The 24,586-nt window shown below is 51.5% G+C and overlaps 1 protein-coding gene across 2 annotated transcripts in view; it reads left to right on the top strand.

The window, feature by feature from the left end:
• The window catches only part of ITGA11 (integrin subunit alpha 11), a 124,491-nt gene that overhangs the window by 57,793 nt on the left and 42,112 nt on the right, over nt 1-24,586 (top strand). For both annotated transcript variants that reach the window (XM_082648660.1, XM_082648661.1), the window contains exons 3-10: nt 3,393-3,493; nt 7,700-7,791; nt 10,511-10,625; nt 13,254-13,381; nt 14,516-14,664; nt 19,183-19,327; nt 19,712-19,877; nt 21,222-21,292. In XM_082648660.1, the coding sequence (XP_082504786.1) occupies nt 3,393-3,493; nt 7,700-7,791; nt 10,511-10,625; nt 13,254-13,381; nt 14,516-14,664; nt 19,183-19,327; nt 19,712-19,877; nt 21,222-21,292 (967 nt within the window). The remainder of the gene's footprint in view (nt 1-3,392; nt 3,494-7,699; nt 7,792-10,510; nt 10,626-13,253; nt 13,382-14,515; nt 14,665-19,182; nt 19,328-19,711; nt 19,878-21,221; nt 21,293-24,586) is intronic.

The following is a 24,586-nucleotide window of genomic DNA, read 5'->3' as shown; positions in this document are numbered from 1 at the left end:
TGCTCCCCGCCTCTGTAGGAGGAAGGCCGGGAGCCCACAGCCAGTGAGTCACGGCGCGCAGCCCGTGGAGAGGGCCCGATGCTCACCACGACCTTTGGGGTTTGCCATCTGGTTCCCGTGCCAGAGGGTATAGGGTGTCCAGCCCCTGAGAAGCACAGCGGGCCCTGAGGCTGCAGATGGCTATATAAGGCTGAGGCCGCGGGAGGGACAGGGGTGCCAGACCCCAGGAGCAATTTGGCTGGTCTCAGTGGTGACACAGACATTTTCCCTGTGCTTCGCCATCATCCCCCAACAGCAAGACTGAATCATATCCTCAAAACCTCAAGCCCGACGGGCAGACGTAATGCCAAGAATCAAGAACAGCAAAGAGGGCTAACCCAGGCCCTCCCTTCATGGCAAAAAAATATTTGGGACAACACAAAGAAAGCTGCCCCAGGAGAACTAGTGCCAACTCTGCCACAAACTGTGGGGCCTGGGTCAGCTCACCTCTCCAGGCCTCAGTTTCTGCATCTGTACTATGGGAACAGTAAGCCCTGTCCTGCTACCTCATAAAGTGCCAAGGATCCCCAGAGGAATCAGGTTTGGAGAATGGGGATAGGACGTAGGGGGTGGCCCTTGTTCTTTGAAAAGGACACAGCCTGGTCTTGAGGCAAATTTGGGGTCATGACGACTTGGTGTATTTACTGCCAGATTGACATGTCGGCCACTTCAAGGACAGATGACTTCTAGGAAGGCTCCAGTCTGTGTGGACTTTTTGTGGACTCTCCTATATCTAGGAGCTTACCTAGATATACCCCTTTCTGGTTGTCAGTGCCTTGTGGCATCTGTGGCTCCCCAGACGACCCTAGGTGACCTCCTAGGTGACCCTAGGAGGTAGGCCATAGTGGAATTGTTAACCCTATTTCATGACCAAGAAAACCAAGGTCAATGAACTTCTCCAGGCCACACAGCAAGCTGGTGACAGAATGAGGATGAAGAAACACCCAGCTCTGGAATCTCAGCCCAAAGATCTTGCCCTGTAATTGGGACTCCACCAAGTTGTCTGTGGGGCCTCAAGAGTTCCACTCTGTAAAATGGGGAGAGTTGTGAGGAGTCTGCCTTGTCAGGCAGCAGGAGTGTTTTCTAGAAGACACACGGGGATCGCTTTTCTAGAAGATGGCCAGGTTTTGTTTTTTCTAATCTAGAACTTGCTGTGCCTGATTGTTCCGGAGGCACCCTGCAAGGTGTTCCTCGAAGGCATGCTTTCCAGAAAGCACTCACCATCAGGCAATGGTGTCCTAGAAGGAACATCGCTCTGGGACACTTGGTCACACACCAGGTTGACCTTGAAAATGGGAGCAACCAGAAAAGCAACCTTGAAGCCCAAACTTTCCTTACTGACCTCTCTCTCATCTCCTTCTCTCTCTCTTTTTTTTTTTTTTGGCTGGAAAAAATGGAGCAGCCTTGACCACACAATCACTCGCAGAATTAAGTAGCCAAAACTCACATTGTCTAGACAAATAGATTTTATGAGTCCAGTTAATTCCTGCCAGTCAAAAATAGACATGCTTAATAAGTGGATATATTTAGAATCTGTCATTATCTGGTCCCCAGGGGAGAAACCTCAGCTCTTATTACATAGACTCTAATTTCAAACAGAGCTCTATTAACTCCCACGCCGGACCTTAGTTCTTTCCTGACGGCACAGAGAGGTGGGTGGGAGCGGGGCAGGGAGATATTTGACCACAAGAAGCTACTTAAGTCCTGTGTTGCCTGAACCTCCGGGTCCGTCCCTCTCAACCATCTTAAACCAGAAAACAAGCAATTGCTTCTTCTTTGGGTCATGTTTCCAGGGGGTGGCAAGTTGTCGTGAGAGCAGGGCTATGGAAAGGTCTGCACGCTCCCGATGTGTCACATGTCCCTGTGCCCCTCGGGGTCTGGGAGACCTCCAGGGCTGTGTGAGCCATGGCATCTCCTGCCATGACAGTGCAGCTGTGCCTGGGAGAGCGGTTCCTGACTCGCTGTTAGCACCAGGGCCTGAGCCAAGCAGGCGGATGGTGGCTGAGAGCAGAACTGACACCCAAAGCCTAGAGGGGTCCAGGTATGCCAGAGGCAGGTGACACTGAAGGGACGCAGTGCCCAATTTCAGGATTTTGCTTCACGTCAGCACTGGGATTCCAGCTGCCTGGCTGGGCCACTCTGGGTCACCTCCATTGGTGCTGCCCGCTGGTGGGCCAGGGATAAGACATAGAGGGGGCTTTGGGGCACTCTAAGGAGAGGGCCTGGGGGCTGTCCAGGTTGTGGTGGGATTCTCCCTGGCCCCGAGGGAGGTGGCACTGCCAGGGCTTGGCCAGGTCAGGAGGGAGTGGCCGGTCTTTCTCTAGAAATATGTGTATGTAAGCAACATGCGTTAATTTCCAGTGGGTGCATAACAAATTAGCACAAAGTATTGATAGATGGCTTCCCAAAACAGAAGTTTATTCTCTCACAGGTCTGGAGGCCAGACCTCCAAAATCAGGTCGTCAGCAGGGCTGTGCTTCCTCTAAAGGATCTAGGAGAAATCTTCCTTGCTTCTTCCAGCTTCCAATGGTCCCAGACATTCTTTGGCTTGTGGCAACTTCACTCCTAGCTCTGCTTCCATCTTCACATGGCTTCCTCTTCTCTCTGGGTCTCTCCTTTGTGTGTCTCCTTAAGGACACATCATTGAATTTAGGGCCCACCTAGGTAATCCAGGATGACCTCATCTTGAGATCCTTAACTACAATTGCAAAAACCCTTTTTCCAAATAAGGTCACAAAGGCATAGGCTCAAGGCAGAAGGCCCAGCTGGGTGGTTGCCCCTTGCCATTCTTTAGCCCGGCTGGCTGCCTTGCCCACCCTGGAGCAAAGACTTAGTGCCTCAGGGGACAGCCATGAACACTGTGCAACATGCCCCAGCCCCCGGGTCACCAGCTGAAAGACTCATGTAAGGTGAGGAATGAGGCCACCCACAGGTAGTGGCAGATGGCCAACTCTCCAAAATCATCCTTCCTCTGCCTGAATGACCCCTATTGCCACAGTCCCACCATCTAGCAAACTCATATTCATCTGTTAAGACCCAGCTCAAGAACACCTCCTCCATGATGTCTGCCCTGCCCTCTTCTCACAGGGATGGCCTCCATCCCATTTGTTGCCAGACCCATGTGGTCTTCATCTCTGTGTCTCCAGATCCTGGCAAGGGCCTGGATAGGCCACAGCATCCCTCTTCCAGGGAGACGAAGGTCTGAGTGTGAGGGTATGTGTGGGCTGCCCCTCCAGGATTCCCTCCCGCCCTCCCTACCCTACTCTCCCCTCGGAACTGCCCCGCAGGTTCCATCCTTTGCCAGGAAGGAGAACCTCCCCCAGCATCTTGACTTGTCTTCTTTTCCTTCCCAGGTTGGTCATCGGCGCTCCACTGGAAACCAACGGCCACCAGAAGACAGGAGACGTGTACAAGTGTCCAGTGACCCAAGGGAACTGCACCAAGCTCAACCTGGGTAACTTGGGCCACTGGTCTCTCCACAAGGAGGCCAGCCATTGTCCAGGGTGGGGCAGGTGCTGAATCACGTCCCTGCCCACAGTCACACTGTGAGGTTACCTAGATGGTGTTGCTGTCCCCATTTTACAGATGAGGAAGCTGAGGCCAGAGAGAGGAAGTGACTTTCCCACAGTCACACAGCTTGTCAGGGGCTGGCCAGGATTCACACCCAGGTCTCCAGTGTCCCAGGCCATGGCTCTTTCTGCCTCATCCACGGCCCCTCAGCACAGGGGAGCCAGGAGCATTTCCTATCTTTTTTTTCTGACTTGGAAATAATAACAATAGCCAACATTCATATGTCTTATATACTGTTCACTACGTGCCAGGCACTGGTTTAAGCACTTTTAGGTATTTTTTGACTCATTGAATCCCCACAACAGCCGTATGAGATTTAATCATTAACGACAGCCTGTGGAGGTGAGGGGACCTGCCCGGGGTCACCCAGCTAATAAGCAGCAAGGCCAGGATTCCAACCCAGGCCATCTGCGGCCACGCTTTAACCACTGTGCAGCACTGCCTTTCTGAAATGATGACTCTGTTCTTCGCTGAAGCACTCTGGGGCACAGGGGAGACGCTTTGAGCAGCCTCAAGGCCTTCCAAGTCCTTGTAAATCTACGTGCACACGTGCGCACGTGTGCGCACAGCCTGCGTCTACTAAAGCACACGCACCACTCCTCTAAAGCACTTCTGCTTTGTCCTAAAGGTCAGACAGTGGCCAGGCCATCACTTTGCTTTCAAAAGGGAGCAAATGTCCCATTTGGGCTGAGAAGCTGCGATTCCAGGACTGGCCTTCCCCAGGGCAGGACCCTCAGCCTCCCACTCTTCCAGGAGGGGAGCCTCCAACCTAGACCAGTGGAGTGGGGTCCCCTGGGGAGGCTTTGGGGAAAGAGGTCCTGGGGCGGTGGGGGGTGGGGGGGAGATGGCAGAGCTTTAAGAGATAAGCAGATGGATGAAAAGGCCACATCAAAGAGAAGGCATGTGAAACCAGATCCCCAGGGCAGCCAGCTGTCCCAGCACATAGTGCTGGATGCTCCCGCTGGCCACATCTGTGTCAGAGCCGTGGATAGGAAGTTCAAACCCCAGCACAGCCGGGGGCCCAGGCTTCAGTGAGGAAACGGTCCAGGGCGGGCGGGAGTCCGGCTGGCGGCTTACGGATCCCGGCCGTCACCGCCCTGAGAGCACGGGCTCCCAAACAAGCCAAGCTGGATTCTCCTTCCAGCTGTACAGTTTCCTCACTGTGTGTCCAGGGGGAGCTCACATCCTGTCTCTGAGCCTAGGTTCACTTATGTGTGACCCTAGGATCCATCCCAGGTCTAATATGTCCCCCAGCCTTTCATGAGCACCTAGTATGTGCCAAGCACGATGCTAGTTACTGGGGATACAGCAGGGAACAAGGAGCCAAGGGCTCTGCTGGGAGGGCACAGTAAGCGAGGAGACACACTACAGTAGAAAGCAGGATCATCTCAGGTGGGGAGAGATGCTGTGCGATAAACCAAGTGTTATGATAAGAGAGGCTGGGTGGGGAGGAGGTAGGGGGCGGGTACTATCTTAGCAAGGTGATCAGGGAAGGTTTCCCTGAGCAGGTAACTTTTGAGCAAAGGTCTGATGGTGAGATGGAATCAAGTGGGACCACAGCATTCCGGGCAGAGGAGAAGCAAGTGCAAAGGTCCTGAGGTAGGAATGAACTTGCTCCATTGGAGGACAGAAAGAAGACTGGGGCAGAGGGAGCAAGGGGGTGGTGGTAGACATGCGCACCGAGCTTGGGGCCTGAGCCGCTGAGAAAAGCCCCTGGTCCAGGTGGGGACCAAGACCATGAACCCATCATTTAGGTTCCTCTATCGCTCTGGTTTCCAATGTGGACCTAATTTCCCTCCGAAGGAGGAGGAGCCCCTGCTGACAATGGGAGACATGATGCCATCAGACTCTGAAACTGGGGCTTAAGCTGGGAGGCGGTGGGCAGCAAAGTGCATGGAGGCCGAGGAAGAGTACTGGTCAGGAAGCACCTCATTTGAGGAGAGTTTCTTTCCCTCCCACTGAGGAGGCAGGAGGACCATCTGTCAGTTTATCCCCACAGTGGAAAACGCAAGGCAAGGAAACCTGAGTCCTAGTTTTTCCTATGGCCTCTCCAGGCTCTGAGCCCCACTCAGCCAGGAATGTTCTTTCCTTTCTCTCCAGGGAAGTGGGTGTCAGTTATTCACACCTCAGCATTGAAGGGTCTACCTACCTCTGGTGCTTTTTTTCCCAGTACCTGTTTGAAGTCAGGGTTTTCATTGAGCGGCAGGGGCTCAGGGGGAGGGGATGTGATTCTGGAAGGCAAGCCCTGTGTGAGGAGGGGCTTATGCCCCAGCCCTCACACAGACCCACTGAGAAAGGTGTAAGTCTCTCCTGGTCACAGAGGGGAGGTTAGTGACCGCTCCAAATCCACGAGCAGCTGGACTTGAACCTGAATCTTTCTTACTCCAATGCAAGGGTCTTGCCCACCATGCCATCTGCTTCCTGGCCCACAGTTTCATTGAGGACCTCAGTCATTGAGACAAGGCCGGAAGAGAGGGGGTGGGGTGAGGTGGGGGACGCACCCTTTAAATAAATGGGGAGCAGAATTCTCCAAGCCGCTGAGGGGAGGAAGTTGCCCAGGTGGGGCTTGGAGCTTCCTCTCCAGACTTCTCACCACATCCCTCTGCAGCCACGGCCCTGCTGTCAGATGGGGAAAGTCGGGATGTAACGTTGGCTCTGCTGGGTTCAAGTCCCCACGCTGTCATTTATCAGTGATCGACCTTATAGAAGTCACTAACCCTCTGTGCGCCTTGACTCTCTCCTCAGTAAAATGAAAATGGTGACCCCTGGGTCTCCCGGGACCAAGAGGGGGTCCTGAGAGGGCAGGTGGGCGCAGCACTTTGTAAATGATAAGGCACTGTGAAAGCACCAGGGTTATTACTATTATTTTCTCTCCGGTTGGTTTGGACAGACAAAACAGAAAACAATCCCAGGCCCTCGTAGAACAGCCAAGAGAGGCTGGATGTCAAAAGGAACCTTACTACAGACTGAAGGAAACCAGGGGACAGCAAACACGGCCACCCCACCCTAGCCCACAGTACAGTCGGGGGTCTGGATTTCTGGCCTCTGCCCATGCCCGGCCCCAGGTCTTGCTGGCCTGGGCCCCAGAGGGTCGGCCAACTCTTCACACTTCCAATCGCCAACAAAGCTAAATGCTCCTGAGCCCTTAGAGATCACTCCCCTCCCCTGAAGCAGAGAACACATCTAGATCCTGCGCACAGCAGATCAGGACTGCTTGCTCCCCCTTAACAAAATACCCAACTCACTTCCCTCTAAACTCTCCCCGGCAAGTGTCTGCCCATGTGTGTGCACGCATACACCACACACACACACACACACACACACACACACTCTCTTCTGGGGAATCCAAGCTCATTTCTTTCCTTTCAGGGGCCTGACAGAATGATCTAGTAAAACCTTCCCCAATATAATCTGCTTAGTAAATTTAATCTCCACAACCCCCTCCCTCCACCCAGTTGGCTGCCCCTGAACACTCCTCTGGGGACCGGCCACACAATGGCATTCTTGGGCAAGACCTTGTGCCTCTAGAAGGCTCTTGTCAAGTTGGCGATTTGCTCCCTGTGAGAAAGAATCAGCTATCGTGTGTCAGTTTATCCACTGAGCGGAGAACCGGACCCTGAGAGTTGGGCAGGGGACTGCTACGTTTGATGGCAGGTTGCCTTAAAGAAAAACGTGGAGGAGGCACGGTATAGAGGAACCAGCCTCGGGGGAGCCTTGGTTTGTGTGGGGTGGGGCACAGGGGGATGGCTGGGGGAGGGAAAGCTCTGGAGGAGGAGATGGAAGGCTCTGCCATCTGCCTCCTGTGTGACTTTGGGCAGTTTGCGTGACCTCTCTGAGACTCGCAGTCCTCATCTCACAGAGAGTTGAGAGGAGGTAATTAGACCATATCTGGGCAAGGCCTTAGTAAGCTGTGAAAGGCTGCCCTGACCTGCAGGCGAGTGAGGCATCCAGAGGGGCAGGGAGAATGGGGGAGGACCCTGCCTGGTACCGACTCGACCTCGGGCCCCTCTGGTGGCCAGCGGCAGCAGCAGAGTCCAGGCAGAGGACAGGCAGAAGGGGCTGCAGGCTGAGTTTCTCCCTCCCACCCCAGGAAGGGTCACCCTATCCAACGTGTCCGAGAGGAAAGACAACATGCGTCTCGGCCTGAGCCTGGCCACCAACCCCAAGGACAACAGCTTCCTGGTAAGAGCCACCCACCCACCCACCCTCCCTCCGAGCCCTTCCTGCCCCACAGGCCCTCTGCTTGGGGCCGCGAGGGGCATGTGGTGGCTGAGCATGGCCACCCACCGGGCTGCCTGTCCGCGTGCGCTCGGGGAGCAGCCCCTCCTCTGGCTTCCTGCCTGTGCCATTCTGCCTGCTGCGCCCTAAACTTCAGGGGGGTACAGTTCAGGCAGGAAAAAGGATTGAGCCCTTCCGTGTACCTTCCCTTTGGGGCTGGGGGGAGTGCAAAGCAGATAGCCTGCAAAGGAATAAGAATAAATAAAGATAGTCAACAGTCCAGTGGTAGGGGCATCTGTCCTTTCCTTTGGGGAGCCCAATTTGCAAGGCAGAGGCTGAATCTCTGCTCCAGAATTGATGAAAGAAACAGGACACACCACACACCCTGAGGAGACTTTGAGGGGAAGCCGTAAATGAGTGAACTCAGATTTACTACAGCGGAGGGAAGGATACAGAGGGATGGGCCACCCGGACTGCATAGGATCAGATGGGAAAGCTTCCCAGAGGAGGTTTCTGTTTTGTTTTTAAAGAAGAGGCTAGTCTTAGCAAGGAAGAAGGAGGAGGGGGTACTTGGGCTGAGGTGGTAGAGACATCCATTGATTTAAACTATTTTTTGAGCACTTACAATGAACGGAGCCTGATGCCAAGCACTGGGGATTCAGCAGTCAGCAGAGCTCCTGCCCTCCTGGAGCTTACATTCTGGCTGGGGGAGAGACGATAAGCAAATGAGTAATGTGAACATGATGTTGGGACAGAAAGGCAGCAGCGGGCTGTGCTGGGAGATCTCTGCACCCCGCCCAGGCGAGCATATGCAAGCTTTGCACACAGTGGGAGAGTACGTGTGGCGTGACGGATTGGAACCGCCTGCCCCTTGCCATCACGTTCGGGTGAACCACCATGAATGTGGGTGAGGCTGGGACTGATAGTTCCTAGAGTAGCTGCAAGAAGATTTCCGAGAAAAATTACCCAGAAAGCCCAGTAGAATGCACTGCTCATTTTAAGATGGGAGGGCTTGTGTCATTCTCTGTTCTCACCCATCAGTTCATTTCTGTTGACACATGAGACATCTTGGGTGTGAAGCATCAGACATCAGGGCAGTGAGATGACTGGGATGCTCAGAGACTTGACAAGAGCGTAGTGGCTCTGCCAGGGAAAGTCCTGAGGTGCCTCGATGTATGCTTGGCCCACAGCCCCCATCATCCCCCACCGAGGGCAACAGGACCCCTGGCCCTGTCCACGCGTACTTGTCAGGGGCTTTGGTCTGACCCTATTCTCCCTCTGAGGCTCCTTGTCATACGCCTACTAACTTGATTTCACCTACTTCATAAGGTGGGATGAAGGTCCAAGAGGGATGGTGTGATACAACCCCTGGGGCCTCTGTGGGTAGGTTAAGACCCTAGTTTATAAATAGCAACTTTTGTTAACTCATTCACTCATCCATTCACTCATCAGCCCATCCCCCAACCAAATGTCCTTCCCTCTATTCATCTCTCCATTCATTCATCCACCCATCTGTCTGCATGTCCGTCCACCCCCTCATCCTCCCATCTAATCATCCGTCCTTGCATCCATCCCCTCCCACATCCATCCATCATCCATTCATCTATCCATCATCCATCCATCCATCCATCCATCCATCATCCTTCTAGCCCTCCAGCCATTATCCATTACCTACTCTCCCATGATTCATTCTCCCCCACTTGCAAAAATAATTTACCAGAGCTTCAACAAAGGACACAGATAATACAAAACCTTTAAAATCTGAGTTTAAAAAAAGAAAGCTAATTAAAGAAAGGGATTGGAAGTGGAATAATTATTCTTCCAAACCAAGGGAAATTAGAGCACAAAATTTAGTCCTGAGTTTTCCGGCAGAAGGACAAAAATGGAGGCAGAAGCTGGGCTTTCTTTTTTTTTTTTTTCGGTACATGGGCCTCTCACTGTTGTGGCCTCTCCCGTTGCGGAGCACAGGCTCCGGACGTGCAGGCTCAGCGGCCATGGCTCACGGGCCCAGCCGCTCCACGGCATGTGGGATCTTCCTGGACCGGGGCGCGAACCCATGTCCCCTGCATCGGCAGGCAGACTCTCAACCATTGTGCCACCAGGGAAACCCTGGGCTTTCATTTTTAATGACCCTTACTCTGAGAGGGACTCATCACTCAGTCTGTAAATGAGGGGCTGACATCAATGTTTTTGGTAGCAAATTTCAGAGAAAGAGCAGAGACGTTCTTTTTCCTTTCCTTAGTAAGAGCCATGGGCATGTTTTGGGTACCCTGTCCTGGAAGTCTGCCCAGAAATGACCTTCAGGCGACCTCTTCAGAAAGACCCTTGAAGGGTCCACTCCCATGGATGACAATGCTTTCCCGCATCCTGTGTGGTGGGCAGGGGGAAGGAGAGTCACAACCTAATGATGGGGTGGAGAATGGGACCCTTGAAAAGACAACAAAGGAGGACTCTAAGGTTAGTTTTTCTCCATTTCACCTGAAACCAAGGGAACTAGTACATATTACAGCAAGAGAGATTTCAGTTAGACTCAAAGAAGACCCTCTAAATCCTAAGGATAACAGCACTCAGATGGAGGATTCTGTCTTGGGTCTTGGAGGTTGGGACTGGGCCGAAGGCTATTGGGCCCGGACCCTCCCTGAGGCCCCCCGCTGATTGGGGGGGTCCATGCTGTGCTTCACAGGCTTGCAGCCCCCTCTGGTCTCATGAGTGTGGGAGTTCCTACTACACCACAGGGATGTGTTCACGGGTCAACTCCAACTTCAGGTTCTCCAAGACCGTGGCCCCAGCTCTCCAAAGTAAGTGGCTTCAAATCTGCAGACCTGGGCTGAGCGACCGACAGTCCATGGGAGGCTCCAAGCTCCGATCACCACTATCCCATGGCTACAAAGCAGAACTTGGACCCTAGCCCCGCCCTGCTCCGGCTCTCTGGGTAACCTGTGGGGTAATAATCTTGGCCCACCCTCCTGGGGCGAATGAGCTAAGGTTATGAAGACCGTCCTGGCAGCCAGAGAGGCTCACTGCAAACCCACCCTGAGCGAGGAAGAGATTCCTGGCCCACCATGTCCATCAGGCAAGCTGCGTACTGCCGAAGTCTGGGGACATCGTTCACTTAGACAATAGTGTGCGTGGTGCCCTCTGATGTTATGGGATGCGGCTGCCCTGTAGGTGGAGGGCCAAGGAGGACAGAACTACCCCTGGTGATAGTCCCATCTAATCAGTGTTCCTGGACATGAGGAAGCGCTGCCCAGCTTTCCCAGAGCCTCACGGAACACAAAACCTCCCAGTCTCTCCCCACCTGCCAGGAAAGTCTGGGGAAATAATGCTCAGACCTTGCTTCCTGCAAGCCCAGACTGCTTGGCTGCGAGCCTCACTATTTCCTGTGGGCTCACCACCAGCACCCAAGCAGCTGCTGCCCGTTTCATTGAGGGTGAGGGGATTAGCACTTCTGGCTAGAGGCAGCCTCCCTCCAAGCACCAGGGCCCAGTCGGAGACGGGAAGGTGGTGCTCGGGGGGAGGGAGGAGGAAGGTCAGTCCAGCAGGGCTGGAAAATGGTCCCCTTAGGGGCCACGAGGAGGCGTCGATTCTGTTCTTACAAAACGTCAGCGGGAGAGGCAGAGGCAGTGCCGGGGCTGGGAGGAGGCTCGCAGCCAGTCACGGGAGGTGTGTCACCCCCTAGAGAGGTTCTTTCCTCTGGGCCAATGTGTGACCATCTCAGCCTCCCAGAATCTCCTGTGGCAGAGACCTCCTCACCCCGCTGACCGGCAGCCGTGCCCTGGGAACTCAGCAGATCCAGATCCCAGGGCCCCCCCACCCCACCGCCACCCCTGCCAACACCACGGAGGATCTAATTCAGTAGGTCTAGGATCAGCCACAGGGCGTGTGTACGTGCGCACGTGCGTGTGTTTCAAAGGCGTGTTCTGCCATGTTTAGCAACCGTAGAGGTTCTTCCCAATGTGTCTTAAAATGAAAAATTTGAAATCGTAAGAAAGAAATCACTAATAATAAATGCGTTCTAATAAAATTGGCTTTAAAATAAAAGAAACCTGGCCCCTACCCATAGATTAGAAACCCCTCCTAATCAAGGAGTTACTGTCTCGTGTCCTTGTGGCTGCCGGCACCACACGGCGCTCCAGCACATGGCGCTGCAGCCCATGGCGGGTGCTCGGTCCACAGGTGTGGGGCGAAAGCACGCTGGAGAAGGACAAAGCTATCAGGCACCGTTAGCCTGGAGGTATAGGGCCATCACATGCTGCGTGCGGCGTGTGCAGACGAGACCAGAGTGTACACACAGCTTCTCCTAAAGCGGAGGTGGTTCTGAGCATCCAAACGCTTCTAAAGTGCTCTCCCAGACACAGAACCTGTGCCAGGCGCCTAGGCTCAAAGCCACCACCTTCCCCTCCTGGTGAGCTCTGACATCGACATACTACACCTTCCCGATGCAGGAGTTACTGGAATGGTTAACTCACAAAGGCCCCTGCTGTATTGCTGTAAAGTAGATTTGAAAACAGTGTGAAGTTCTCCAGTAAAAATAAGCAGATGCCCAATATTTCAATGTGGCACAGTATAGTGTATATCGTATCAGATTGTATCATCTCTTATTCAAGGTAAGTCCTGCTGTTTCACAAACAGAAATAAATTACTTAGATGTAAAGAAGTTTTTCAATTTGTTAGGTTACCAATGTTTCATATTTTCTTTGTTGCTTTCTATTATTCATTTTAATTTGGTATTACTATTACAAGAATATAGAGAAACCTTCAGGCTCAAAGCAGCAAGATAATGACCTGATAATGTCATTGTTACATTAACAAAGTGGTTTGGTTAAAAAAAATAATAAAAAGAGGATAAGCTAAGATTCTTGAGCATTTACTTGTGCTCAGCCCTAGAAGCATCACCTTGTTAATTCCACGTGGCAATCCTCTACTATCATTATGCCTCTTTTACAGAAGAGAAAACCGATGCCAGGATGTTAAGTAACTTGCCCAGGGTCAAAGCCGGGGGTCAAACAGTCTGACGCCAGATTCCACATTCCTAGCTATTACACCGTGCCTCCCTCCTAAGAAGTGAAACCCATTCATTCGGGCTGAAAGTGGTAATGCCAGCCTACCCATTACAGTAAAATATACAATAATGAGGTACTGATTTGGGCACTGTTGGCTGCCTACCAAACACTTGCCAGCTAACGGCGGTCAGTCCCTGTTGAGGAGCAGAGGCAGTAGGGCTCCATTCATGCTTTATTCAGACAGCCAGTGCAGAACGGTGGGGCAGAGCCAGGAATTCCTGGGCTCCTCACTCACATTGCCCAAATAAATGTTCAGCCCAAGGACAGCTCCCAGGCCAGGCTTCCCTGGACAGTCATCCAGGGGATCAGAGATTTGCAGACACTGGCTCCTTGGGTAGCTGTGACCGTGTTCCCACTGCCCAGGGTGCCAGACCTACATGGACATCATCATTGTCCTGGATGGTTCAAACAGCATCTACCCCTGGGTGGAGGTTCAGCACTTCCTCATCAACATCCTGAAGAAGTTTTACATCGGCCCTGGGCAGATCCAGGTGAGTGTGGTTGGGACTCTTTCCTCCTCCAAATAAGGCCCCCCCAAAACGCATGGCAGATGCTGCCTTGGGGTGGGGGGGAGCATCTGTACATGTGCTGGAAAGGTGTAGGTGAAAGGGCTAGCCTCAGGGCCCTGCAGCCCAGGACACCCATCTCTGCTGGGCACATCAGGGGACGGCGTAGGGGAGGCATCACTGAGTGGGTCAGACACTGTCCTCTGGGATAGACACCACATACTAACAAAAACTTTGATCAGCCAGAGAGCGAGAAGACACTAGCACCCTGCTGGGTGAGGCACAGGGGAGAATGAGACACTTTGATCTTGGAGAAGAGACAGGGGAAGAGGTCAGCGCTGCTGGCACATATCTGATAATGCTGCCTGGCTAACGAGGGGGTGGATTTGTTCCGTATCGTTTGGGCAGAGGCCAAAGGAGGACCGATGACTAGAACTGACACGATGGCAGAGTTCAGGTCAATCTAAGAAATTATTTTCTAACAATTAGAGCCATTAAAAGGGAGTGGGCTTTCTCATGAAGTAATGAGTTCCCCACCACTGGGAGATCATCTTTTAGGGTACGGTGGATGAAAGTCCAGCATTGGAAATGCACTTGTACCAAATAAACTCTGTGGGCCCATCCGACAGTGACATTTTTTCATTCTAGTCCTACTATAGGTAGGTTTTTGCTTATTCTTTAAGGTTTTTATTTCGAGACTATTAATATTTGAGTCTTATTAATATTTCAAACTTCTCTTCCAAATTTGAAAGAACCTTAGTTCCAGAGTTTGGTGAACAATGCCATGGCCCTCCACCCACACTGCTCCTAAGATTTTAGACTTCAATTCTATGCTCCACTTTTGTCTTTTTAAGTAAGAAACTCAATCTGCTGGGCCTTTCTTTAAATCACAGTCTCCTCTCTCAATATGCACCTCCCACCTGCCTCACCAAGCCAGCCATTCATTCCTGGAACTGTGCAGAACCTGCTTCCCTTCTGCTTAGTTCCTCTCCCTTGGGAAGGTCCCCAGCCCTCCTCACTCCTGAACCGTCCCAGAGAGATGACTCCAGGAAACCTCATCACCAAAGGGCCAGCCTTCAGGGGTCAAGATGTCCTGTTTCCCTCTCCTCTAACTTGCAGGTTGGAGTCGTTCAGTACGGAGAAGACGTGGTACATGAATTTCACCTCAATGACTACAGGTCTGTAAAAGATGTGGTGGAAGCTGCCAGTCACATTGAACAGAGAGGAGGAACAGAGACCCGGACGGCATTTGGCATTGAATTTGCTCGGTAAAAAAAAAAAAAATTAATTTTCTAAATCTCAGATACTGTTACAGTTATCTTTTGCTGCCCCACAAAATCTAGTATCTGGAGAGGCAATAATTAATCCCTCAAAGTTCTGGGCATTGGCTGGGCTCAACTGATCAGTTCTCCCTTGGGTTCTCTCGTGTGGTTGAAGGCTGGTGTCAGCTGGGGCTGTTGTCATCTGAAGTTTCGACTGGGCTGGACATCCAGCATGGCACACTCATGTGGCTGACAGCGGATGTTGGCTGTTGGCTGGGAGCTCACCTAGGCTGGTGATCTGAGCACCCACACGTAGTCATGTGGCTTGGCTCTCTCACCGTGTGGCAGCCAGGCTTTGAGAGGAAGCATTCCAAGAGTGAGTTTTCCAGGAGATCCACCCAGGAACTCTGAGACTGCCTATGACCTAGCTGCAGAAGCCCCAGAATATAACTTCTGCTCTAGTCTTCTGATTGAGCAAGTCACTGAAGCCAGCCCAGGTTCAAGGGGAAGAGAATTTAATTTCCCCTCTTGATGGAGGAATGGCAAGGTCACATTACAGAAGAGCATTTTGGGGCTGGGATTTCCAGTCAACTTCAGGAAATATGTTCTGCCACAGAGACCCTATGAAAAGTGTGTGGGTTGTACGAGGGCAGAATCTTCTTGTGGGGTGTTGGTCATCAGTAGAATGCAAAGAACATAGTTAAATCTAACATCTGAGATTGTAGAGCAATGAGGCTGTTCCCTTAAACATCACACCAGAACTCACAATAATAATGAATGCTATCTCTAGTCATCCAGACAGGTAGCTACATGCTTATTCCAGTAACTCTGCCATGGCTCAGAACACTGTACTCACCCCCACTGGAATCAGTGAATGATTTTTAAAGTCAATTCCCCCAGATCTTTCCAGCTGTGGCCTAAACTCCTACGATAACTGTGTCCAAGACATTTCGATTTTAAATGTATAAATTTTACACCTACGAATATGAGCTCTGCTATGTTCATTGAGACCACCGTCCCATTACCTTATAATCCACCTCACGTAGGGTTAGTCGAATGTAGCATTTAGCAGAATGCTACAATGTGAAAGCTATTTAGTAGTGACATGATTTCATGTGGTCAAAAGATTAACTCTTTTTTTTTTTAATATTTATTTATTTGGTTGCACCAGGTCTTAGTTGTGGCAGGCAGGCTCCTTGGTTGTGGCTCATGGGCTTCTTAATTCTGGCATGAGAACTCTTAGTTGCGGCACGCATGTGGGATCTAGTTTCCTGGCCAGGGATCGAACCCGGGCCCCCTGCATTGGAAGCGCAGAGTCTTAACCACTGCACTACCAGGAAAGTCACCCAACTTCACTACTCTTTATGATTAAGTTACTGCTCCACCAGTGTATTTCTGTTCACTGATAAAACCTGCTCAAGCATTTTTCCTAAATGAGCATCCCTCTGTGTAAAGATGGCTCTTACTCACCCTCATGAGAAATGGGCCCTCATGGGGGTGAGTCCCTGAGACCCCAAGCAAGCTCTTGTGAAGTGGCCAGGGGAACGGAGGAAGCCCACGCCCACTGAGCTATCAGTGAGAAGCTAACTGACTCCCACCGGGATGGAGCACACTGCTTCCATCTCATTTCGCAGCCCATCTCCCCCAGGTCAAGTGTGTGTGACTCACCTAGTAGTTTGAACCATCATGACTCACGAGCACTGCTGGGGTGTGTGATCTACACCTCAAGTGAACTTTGAAATCTAATCTTCCCGGCCAAGTCTGGGTCCCAAATTACAGCTGGTGCCTTTTCAGGTAAAAGGTTTTCTCTCCTCGCTCAGCTATTCATAATGCATTTTTTTCTGTGTACCTACTAAAGTACAAAGATCCAGGCCATGGACTTGAGGGGTTATAAAGAGGTAACCCGTGACCCCTGGTAAGCGTCACCCTAACTCAGTGAGGATGAGAGAGGAGGGCTCCAAGGGAGGGATCAGAGAGGACTGCCAAGATGGGGAATATCTGACAGACCCCAGGATTACAGCAGGGAGAGATGGAGAGAAGACATTCCACAGAAGACATTCTGCCCCAATAACGGCAGAGGAGAGGGAGAGCTGAGGAACGTTTACGTTCAGAGCCTTGCTCTGAGCATGGTTCGTGTTGGGGAGTAGTAAACCCTGCAGCTGCAAAGATGGTTTGGAGTCAGATTGTGAGAGTTATAACGTTGTAGCTAAAACAAGCGTGATTGGCCACTGAAGGTTCTTGAATGTCATCATCAAATGTGCACATGAAGGTGAGTCTGGCAGCCATGTGTGGCTTTGAGAGGAGGGGGCAGGACAGCGCTGCAATGCCACCTTCATTCACTCAACACTTTTTATTGAGCATCTACTATGTGCCTCACGCTGTTTTAGACACTTGGGATAGATCAGTGAACAAAGCAGATAAATATCCTGCCCTTGTGAAGCTGATATTCTAGAGGGTGAGGCAGACAATAAGCAAAAAAACAAAAAAACAAAAAACTAAATAGCTAGTATGCTAGAGGGAGATACAAGCTATGGGGGAAAAATAGAGTCTGGTAAAGGCAGTCAGGCAGGTTGGGGAGGGCAGGTATTTAATCAGCATTAACCAAGTAGTCGGGGAAGGCTTCACCAAGAACTGACGTTTGAGTGGAGACTTAAAGGAGGTGAGGAAGTTGGCCAAGCAGGTGCCTGGCAGGGGAGGTTCCAGAAAAGGGAGCAGCTCAGATAAAGGCCCTAAAACAGGAGCATGCCTGGTGGTTCCAGGATCAGTGAAGATTCCAGCAGGAGGAGGAGCTCAGAGGGATTACCAGGGGTTTCACAGGCCATTATCAGGACCTGGGAGAAATGGGAGCCAGGACAGGTTTTGAGCAGAAAGGAGACGTGATATGACCTTTCTCCACGGGGTCACATTGGCTTCCAGGTTCATGGAAACTGTCGTGAGTATAAAGCTTTCACTGCATTCCAGGAAGTTATAGTCTGATTTACAAAGCAACAAATCCAAGTCTTTTACACAATACAAATTCACAATTTTAAATCTGATGATTCATGCCAATATTTATGCTATTACAGATTCTTGCAGATATTCACACCATTCCACTCTATGGAAATATGATCCTGAAATTTCCTTGGCTCCATATGTAATAAAGCCTGCTCTTCCCCTGCCATATTTTTTCTTCTGGAGTTTTGTTCCTGGACCTGGCCCTCCAATGAAGTCACAGAAGCATCTCGAGCGTCCTTTGAAGGACTAGCAGCATTCTCCCTCCACTGAGTCAGGCTTAAGCCCAAAATATTCTCTGTATTTTGTCATGTCAAGTGTGCCTCTGCCCCCCTTCAGTCCACGCCTCACACTAAATTTAGAGGAGTTTTTAAAGCCAGCATATCCAGAATATCATAGAATTGCTAAGAGAATGGCAGATGGTCTGTTTCTCTTAACTGGTAGCTTGAAGATGCTCTGAACTAGTTTATTCCAAGTTTTGTGAATTCCTTAACATCTAAATCACGCACACCAGCTCATCAGCTTGCTGTGTAACAAAAGATACCCCTGGTAACCAAAGCCTTAGAGTGATGGGATTTAACCTGACATCATGGTGCTTGAACCTGTGGGTCAGACCTTTGAGGACTCACTGCGGCGTCTAAAGGTAACATTTATTTTTAGGTCCTTATTGAAAACTTCAGAACCTCATGGTCTGAAGGAGAGTTGGCCTCACACAGGCACCAAGAGCCAGTGATGGTTCAGGAGCCAATTTTTCCTTCTTCGTAGTCACCAGCTCCAAGAGTCCATAGAGCGCCAGCCCCCCGGCTCCTGGTTGGACTGCCCGGCAGGCAGGCCAAGCACCTGCTCCAGCCACTGAAAACAAAAGAAAAAGCAAGAAAGAGAAATATTTGTCATAGAATTTTATATTTAACAGTCCCCAAAGTAGAATCAAAGTGGTTCTCCTGGGAAACGTCGGAACTTTGTCAGGCTTCGTCACACACGTTTTATGGAACGGCATGGTTTAGCTGTTGAGTTGCTCTGGCACGTCACCTTTTCAGAACTGAGGGAAGTGGTTCTCAACTCCGATGTTCATTAGAACTTTTGAAAAATGCTGGTGCCCAGGCCACACTCCAGAAATTCTGATTTCATGAGTCCAGGTGGGGCCTGGGCATCCCTTTTTTTTTTTAAACTCCCCAGATGATTCTAATGTGTGGCTGGGTTTTTGAACCGTGGAATTAGGGCTTCTAAAGGTCTCCACCTGACCCTGAACTCCCCTCCCAGACCCACCCCATCCCCCTGCTTCCCCAAAACAGGAAGATCAGGACTTGAGAGGGGCTTTTCAAAGTCACTCTTTAAAGACAAGCAGATTTAAGACGCATCTGAGCAGCTGGCGAACGAGTAGTTTGGGCATCTCAATCCAGCTTCTTTGGTTCGAGGTCCCAACACCGTGTAGGGTTGCCCAGGGGCTTAGCCCTGGCTTCGAGGCAGTAGGAGCGCCAGGCCTGCCCCATCCCCACCTTCCTCTGTGACCCTCCCCCTGTGCTTGGGTTCCAGCTCAGAGGCTTTCCAGAAGGGTGGAAGGAAAGGGGCCAAGAAGGTGATGATTGTCATCACGGATGGGGAGTCCCACGACAGCCCAGACCTGGAGGAGGTGATCCAGCAAAGCGAGAGGGACAACGTGACCAGATACGCTGTGGCCGTGAGTCCTGTCCTGCCTGTCCTGCCTGTCCTGCCCCTGCCCACCCTCTAGAGGCTTCGCCATCAACCCCTTGGGGACTCTGGGGCGGGGGGTGGTTCTGGGCAGTGAACCAGCCATCCAGGCCCTCAGATGGGCCTCTCCTTGTTACACCTTCTCCTAAAGAGCGGTTGAGAATCTCCTTTCTGTCCTGCCCAGGTTTATCTGCAACAGCTGTGGGGTGTTTTTTCACCATTGCCAGGGAGGTTCTGAAACCTCCGAAAACTAGAAAACACTCCCAAGCCCCAGAACCCTGTCTTAGAACAGCGTCCGAGTCTGGGGCCATGGGTGTGTGGGGAGGTCTGTGCCATGTCCCGGTTTGTCGCCCCTGCCCCTGTTCCCTGGCAGGTCCTGGGCTACTACAACCGCAGGGGGATCAATCCAGAAGCTTTTCTAAACGAAATCAAATACATCGCCAGTGACCCCGATGACAAGCACTTCTTCAACGTCACTGATGAGGCGGCCCTGAAGGACATTGTCGACGCCCTGGGGGACAGGATCTTCAGCTTGGAAGGTGAGCGCTGCTTCTCGAGAGGGGTCCAGGCTCCTGGGCTCACGGCTCCTGGGCTCACAGCAGGTGAAGCCCACAGAGCGAAATCCAGCCGCCCCCGCCCCCCGGGATGGGAGGGTTTAGCGAGAGTCCTCCCTTTGTGATGACCACTAACACTGGAGCGCTCCTGTGCTGGATGTGAGGCTCTGCACTTTCCAAACAGCCCCTCCTTTTACTGTGGAGGAAACTGCAGCTCGAAGGGACCAAATGACTTGCCAGAGCTCCGACAGCTCAGGAAGGAATTGGGGTTTGAACGAGCATTGCCAGACTTAGCAAATATAAAATACAACATTTGTGGCCGACTTGTACTAAAAAACCATTAGTTGTTTGTCTGAAATTCGAATTTAACTGAGCGTCTCGTATTTTATCTGGCAACTCGAGTTGAGCCCAGCTGAGCCAGGCTCCACCGCCTGAAACGCTCGCCCCCCAAGTCCCACTGCTCCCACTCCACCTTTTTGCGGGGTTTCCTCAGATTGCCTCCCTCCTTAATAATTCAAACTCCAGTTTTGATTTGCGTGGGTCTCGTTTGCACCATATATTGCTGTAGAGGGGCCCTTGCCATATTGGGCTCTACCATATGGGAGGATTTTCAAAAGAGATAGAGGGCAGCATCCCAGAGCCCAAGCAGTCTGCTCTGCACTGGAAATGGCGAGCCACAGACACAGGGAAAGAGAAGAAAAGCCCTCATAACCCATGATAAAGGAATAGAAAGTATGAACCTGTTTGACCCTCACCTTAGAATTAAACGTCCAAATCAGTGAGTTTATTCTCGAAATGGTCGCCTTGCGTGACGAGAACATTGGCTCCAATGACACATGAGGAGGCCCTGTGCAGGGAGGACCTTTCAGCACGCATGGGATTCCTTTGCAAATCTGTGGTGGTGACAGGTCTTCCTCCTAAGGGTCAATTTGATATTTGGGAACCATCCAGAAGCATCTGGAACCAAATCTGGTGAACAGTAGGAATGAACAAAGTGGGAAATTCCATTTCTTGCCAACAATGCAGATTATTTCTTTCCGTGCACTTTTCTGGATCTTTCCCCTTCGTTGATATCCCTATAGTATGCGTGCCCTGTAATATAAATCGTTTCAAGTCCTTTTCAGCAGGGAGTGAGCTGCTAATAATAAACCTACACGGCCACCTGGAAGGTGCCTGCTGCTGGGGCAGATGAGCTGGTTCAGGCCCGGGGCCCCCTCTCACCTCCCTGCAAGTGCTTCCGGGTCACAGGTGCTGGGGACTGAGCTGCAGGCATGTCTGGTGCTAAGAAATCAGGTGCGGAGCTAACATCTTTCTGTCCCTCTGTTTCAGGCACCAACAAGAATGAAACCTCCTTCGGGCTGGAGATGTCACAGACGGGCTTTTCCTCTCACATAGTGGAGGTAAGGACGGGTTTAGAGCTGCCCTCCTGCCCTCTCACTCTTCCTAGTTCTCTGGGTCATCCTCTCCCTGTTCTTGGGCTGTCTCTCATCCCCCTTTCTTGGGGTCTCTCTGCCTCTCGTCTTCTGTGGGTGGAAGAGGGATGTCAAGGTCATCAACTTATAATAAGCTGTCTCAAGCCCCCCCCATGCCTGGGGACGTGTCCCACCAGGACCAAGGGTCCCATTCAGTCCATAGAACTTCATGCAAAAACTAGGTCAACATGGCGAAACCACTTGCCTGGGCTCTAATAGTGCCCTGCATGCCCCAGGTGGCCTGTGTGTGCAGGGGCACGGCCCTGCAACGATGTTGGGAGGGTGTCCAGATGTGCCAGGTGTGCTCTGGAAGGCAGCCCACGTGGGCTTCTCTCTTTGCGGACTCAGCATCGTGTTGCAGAGGTCCCAAGCAGACATATGGTGTCACAAGGGTCATGTTCTGTCTGGGGCATGTGCTTCACCTGGTTCTGATTCTCAAGATGAGACTGAAACCTTATAGGATTGCCAGAGGGACAGAGGAGTCCGTGGCTGCATGCTTTATAAGCTGTTTGGGGTATAGCCCCGCCTGGGAGTACCATGCAGGGAAAGCCTGTGTTGTCAGTATCAGCACATGCCCCCGTGGCATGCTTTGGACAGACAGGTGTCCTGGGTTTGCGTGCATAAGCTCTGCCCAGGCTGGCCCCCATGGGAGTGGACTTGCGCCTCCTAATTTGCCAGAAAATGCCTATCAGTCCATCCCACTTATATATCACTTTCAGTAACCCACCGAATTCTCCCAACTCCTCTGTGAGGTGGACAGGGCAGGATTCCTTGTTCCCAGTTTCCAGATAAAGAAGCCAAGTCCCAGGAAGGTTGAGTGACCTGCTGAAGTGACAGAAGTGAGAGAAATATTAGTCTCATGCTCTCTCCCCAACAACGAGCAGCTGCTCCGTGAGAGCATTTGGAACCTAAGGGGGCCTCAGTCATAGATCTCAAGACGGAGGGAGGGGGACAGATGCACAGCAGACAGCAGGCAGATGGATGGAAACGCGACTCACACTCAGCGTTTCCTGAGCTGCATCTGGAGTGTCTCGTGCCTGCTTGAATACAGCAAAATATAAATATAACTGCCCTATATTGATAACAGTCATGTAATATGTGCCGAGCACTTTAATTTTTCCAGAAAATTTCTGTGCCTCATTCATGCTCAGAAACAGCCCTGCAAAGTAGGCAGATGGTAATCGTTGTCCCATTTTAAGTGGTTATGTCAGCAAATCTTTTCACTGCCTTTTCTGTGCTGGGCCCTGTGCTGGATGCCAGGAGGTTCAGAGGTGAGAGCCCTGCCCTCAAGGAGCTCCCAGTCTGAGGGTAAGGGGCCGAGTACCAGGAGGGATGAGGGCATCCATTCGTACAGGTCAGGCGGCCAGTCCTGTGCTCCAGCTGGACTAGCCCTGGTCTCCTGACTCTGGGGTCAGGGCTGATTGGAAAATGCAGCAAGGAAAATCAATTTCATTAAATCCAACAAGCATTTGTCAAATGCAACTAAGGTATCAAAAGGAAGCGGAAATTATTCTTGCCAAACAGGAGTCAGTTTGCAAACAATGCAGAACTGCAGTCCTGAGCTTGGTGAGTAAGATAACAGAAACTACAGACTTCTCCTGGGTACAGGCATTCAACTTCAGGAGGCCCCCCCTATCCACGGAGCCCCTGTGGAGACCCCCTGCTCAATGGGGAACCACCTGGACTCATCTAACAGTAATTAAAGCAACATGTGATCAGGATCTTACAGAAGGAAAGGTCCAGGCTAGGGGAGAGGGGTGTCAGGGAAGGATCGGGGGAGGCTGGCACTCGGGCAGGCCCCTGAGGACAAGGATTTCAGCAGCCATGGGTGGCAGCAAGCAGAAGAGAGGAAGCTGTGTGCACAGGCCTGGGGGAAGTCTGAGCACAGACGGGCTTGGGGAGCAGGTCTCGGAGCAGCCCTGATGTTGGGGACAGCCAGAGAGAGTGAATGTCCCACGTCTCCATCTTCCATTCCGAGGTCATTTTTTGAGCATCTCCCCGTGTGCCCAGCTCTGTGCGAGGCACTGGGGATGTATTGGGTTGGCCAAAACCGTAACATCCGTAACATCGTAGGGAAAAACCCGAACAAACCTTTTGGCCAACCCAATATATAGAGAGACGAAGGTAACATTTCAGCTGACAGCAGCTCACAGTCTAGTTAGGGAGAAAGACTCTTAAATGGTAAGTTCAGTCTCCTGCTTCTAATACTGTGATCTGTGTGTGCCCAGGAATCAGGGAACCTAAAGAGAAGGGAGGTTAAGACAAGCTTCAGGGATTCGGGGGAGTTCAGCTGAACCCTGACAGTGGCCCAAGCAGCAGATTGTGTCAACAAGTTGAGTCCTTGCAGGATCAATGAGTTCCCCGGCTGCAGGGGAGAGACCAGGAGCTCAGAGCCCCAGCTTGTTATTGAGGTCAAGGTCATGTGCTGCCCTGTGCAGCTTCTTCCACGTGCTCAACTCTTGTTCTCTTCTCCTAATCAGAGAAACCAGGGTGCCTCTCCCCACCCTGTAGATACAGACCCCAGTTCTTCTATCACCCCATGTCTTGTTTTCAAGTGACAGACATCTGGAAGTTTTTATCTGGTAGGACTTTGAAAGAGACAGTGATTACATTTGAATCTGAGACTCTTTTATACTTTTTTTTTAAATTTTCTAAATGAATAAAATCCTTCCAAATCCAAAGGAATTGTGCAATGATGGTGGTCTGTTTGGAGCTCTGACTGACCATTGGGTTGCTATTTTAGAGCACAGAGGTTTTTCAGTTCCAGGCTGCTGATGCCATCATAATTGGCCACAGGGGCTTCCCTGGTGGCGCAGTGGTTAAGAATCCGCCTGCCAATGCAGGGGGCACGGGTTCAAGCCCCAGTCCGGGAAGATCCCACATGCTGCGGAGCAACTAAGCCCGTGTGCCACAACTACTGAGCCTGTGCTCTAGAGCCCGTGAGCCACAACTGCTGAGCCCGCGTGCCACAACTACTGAAGCCCGCACGCCTAGAGCCCGTGTTCCACAACGAGAAGCCACCGCAGTGAGAAGCCCGTGTACCGCAATGAAAAGTAGCCCCCGCTCGCCACAACTAGAGAAAGCCTGTGCACAGCAACAAAGACCCAACGCAGCCAAAAATTAATAAATAAATAAATTTATTTTAAAAATAAAATAAAATAATTGGCCACAGCTGTCCTGTCCCTCGGAGTCCAACCCCGCAGCTCTCAGGGTCAGTTGGAC

The sequence above is a fragment of the Grampus griseus genome (assembly GCF_964374135.1).
Source record: "Grampus griseus genome assembly, chromosome: 2".
Lineage (NCBI taxonomy): Eukaryota > Metazoa > Chordata > Mammalia > Artiodactyla > Delphinidae > Grampus > Grampus griseus.
The sequence above is the reverse complement of the archived record's forward strand: the minus strand, read 5'-3'. Positions and strand labels throughout refer to the sequence as shown.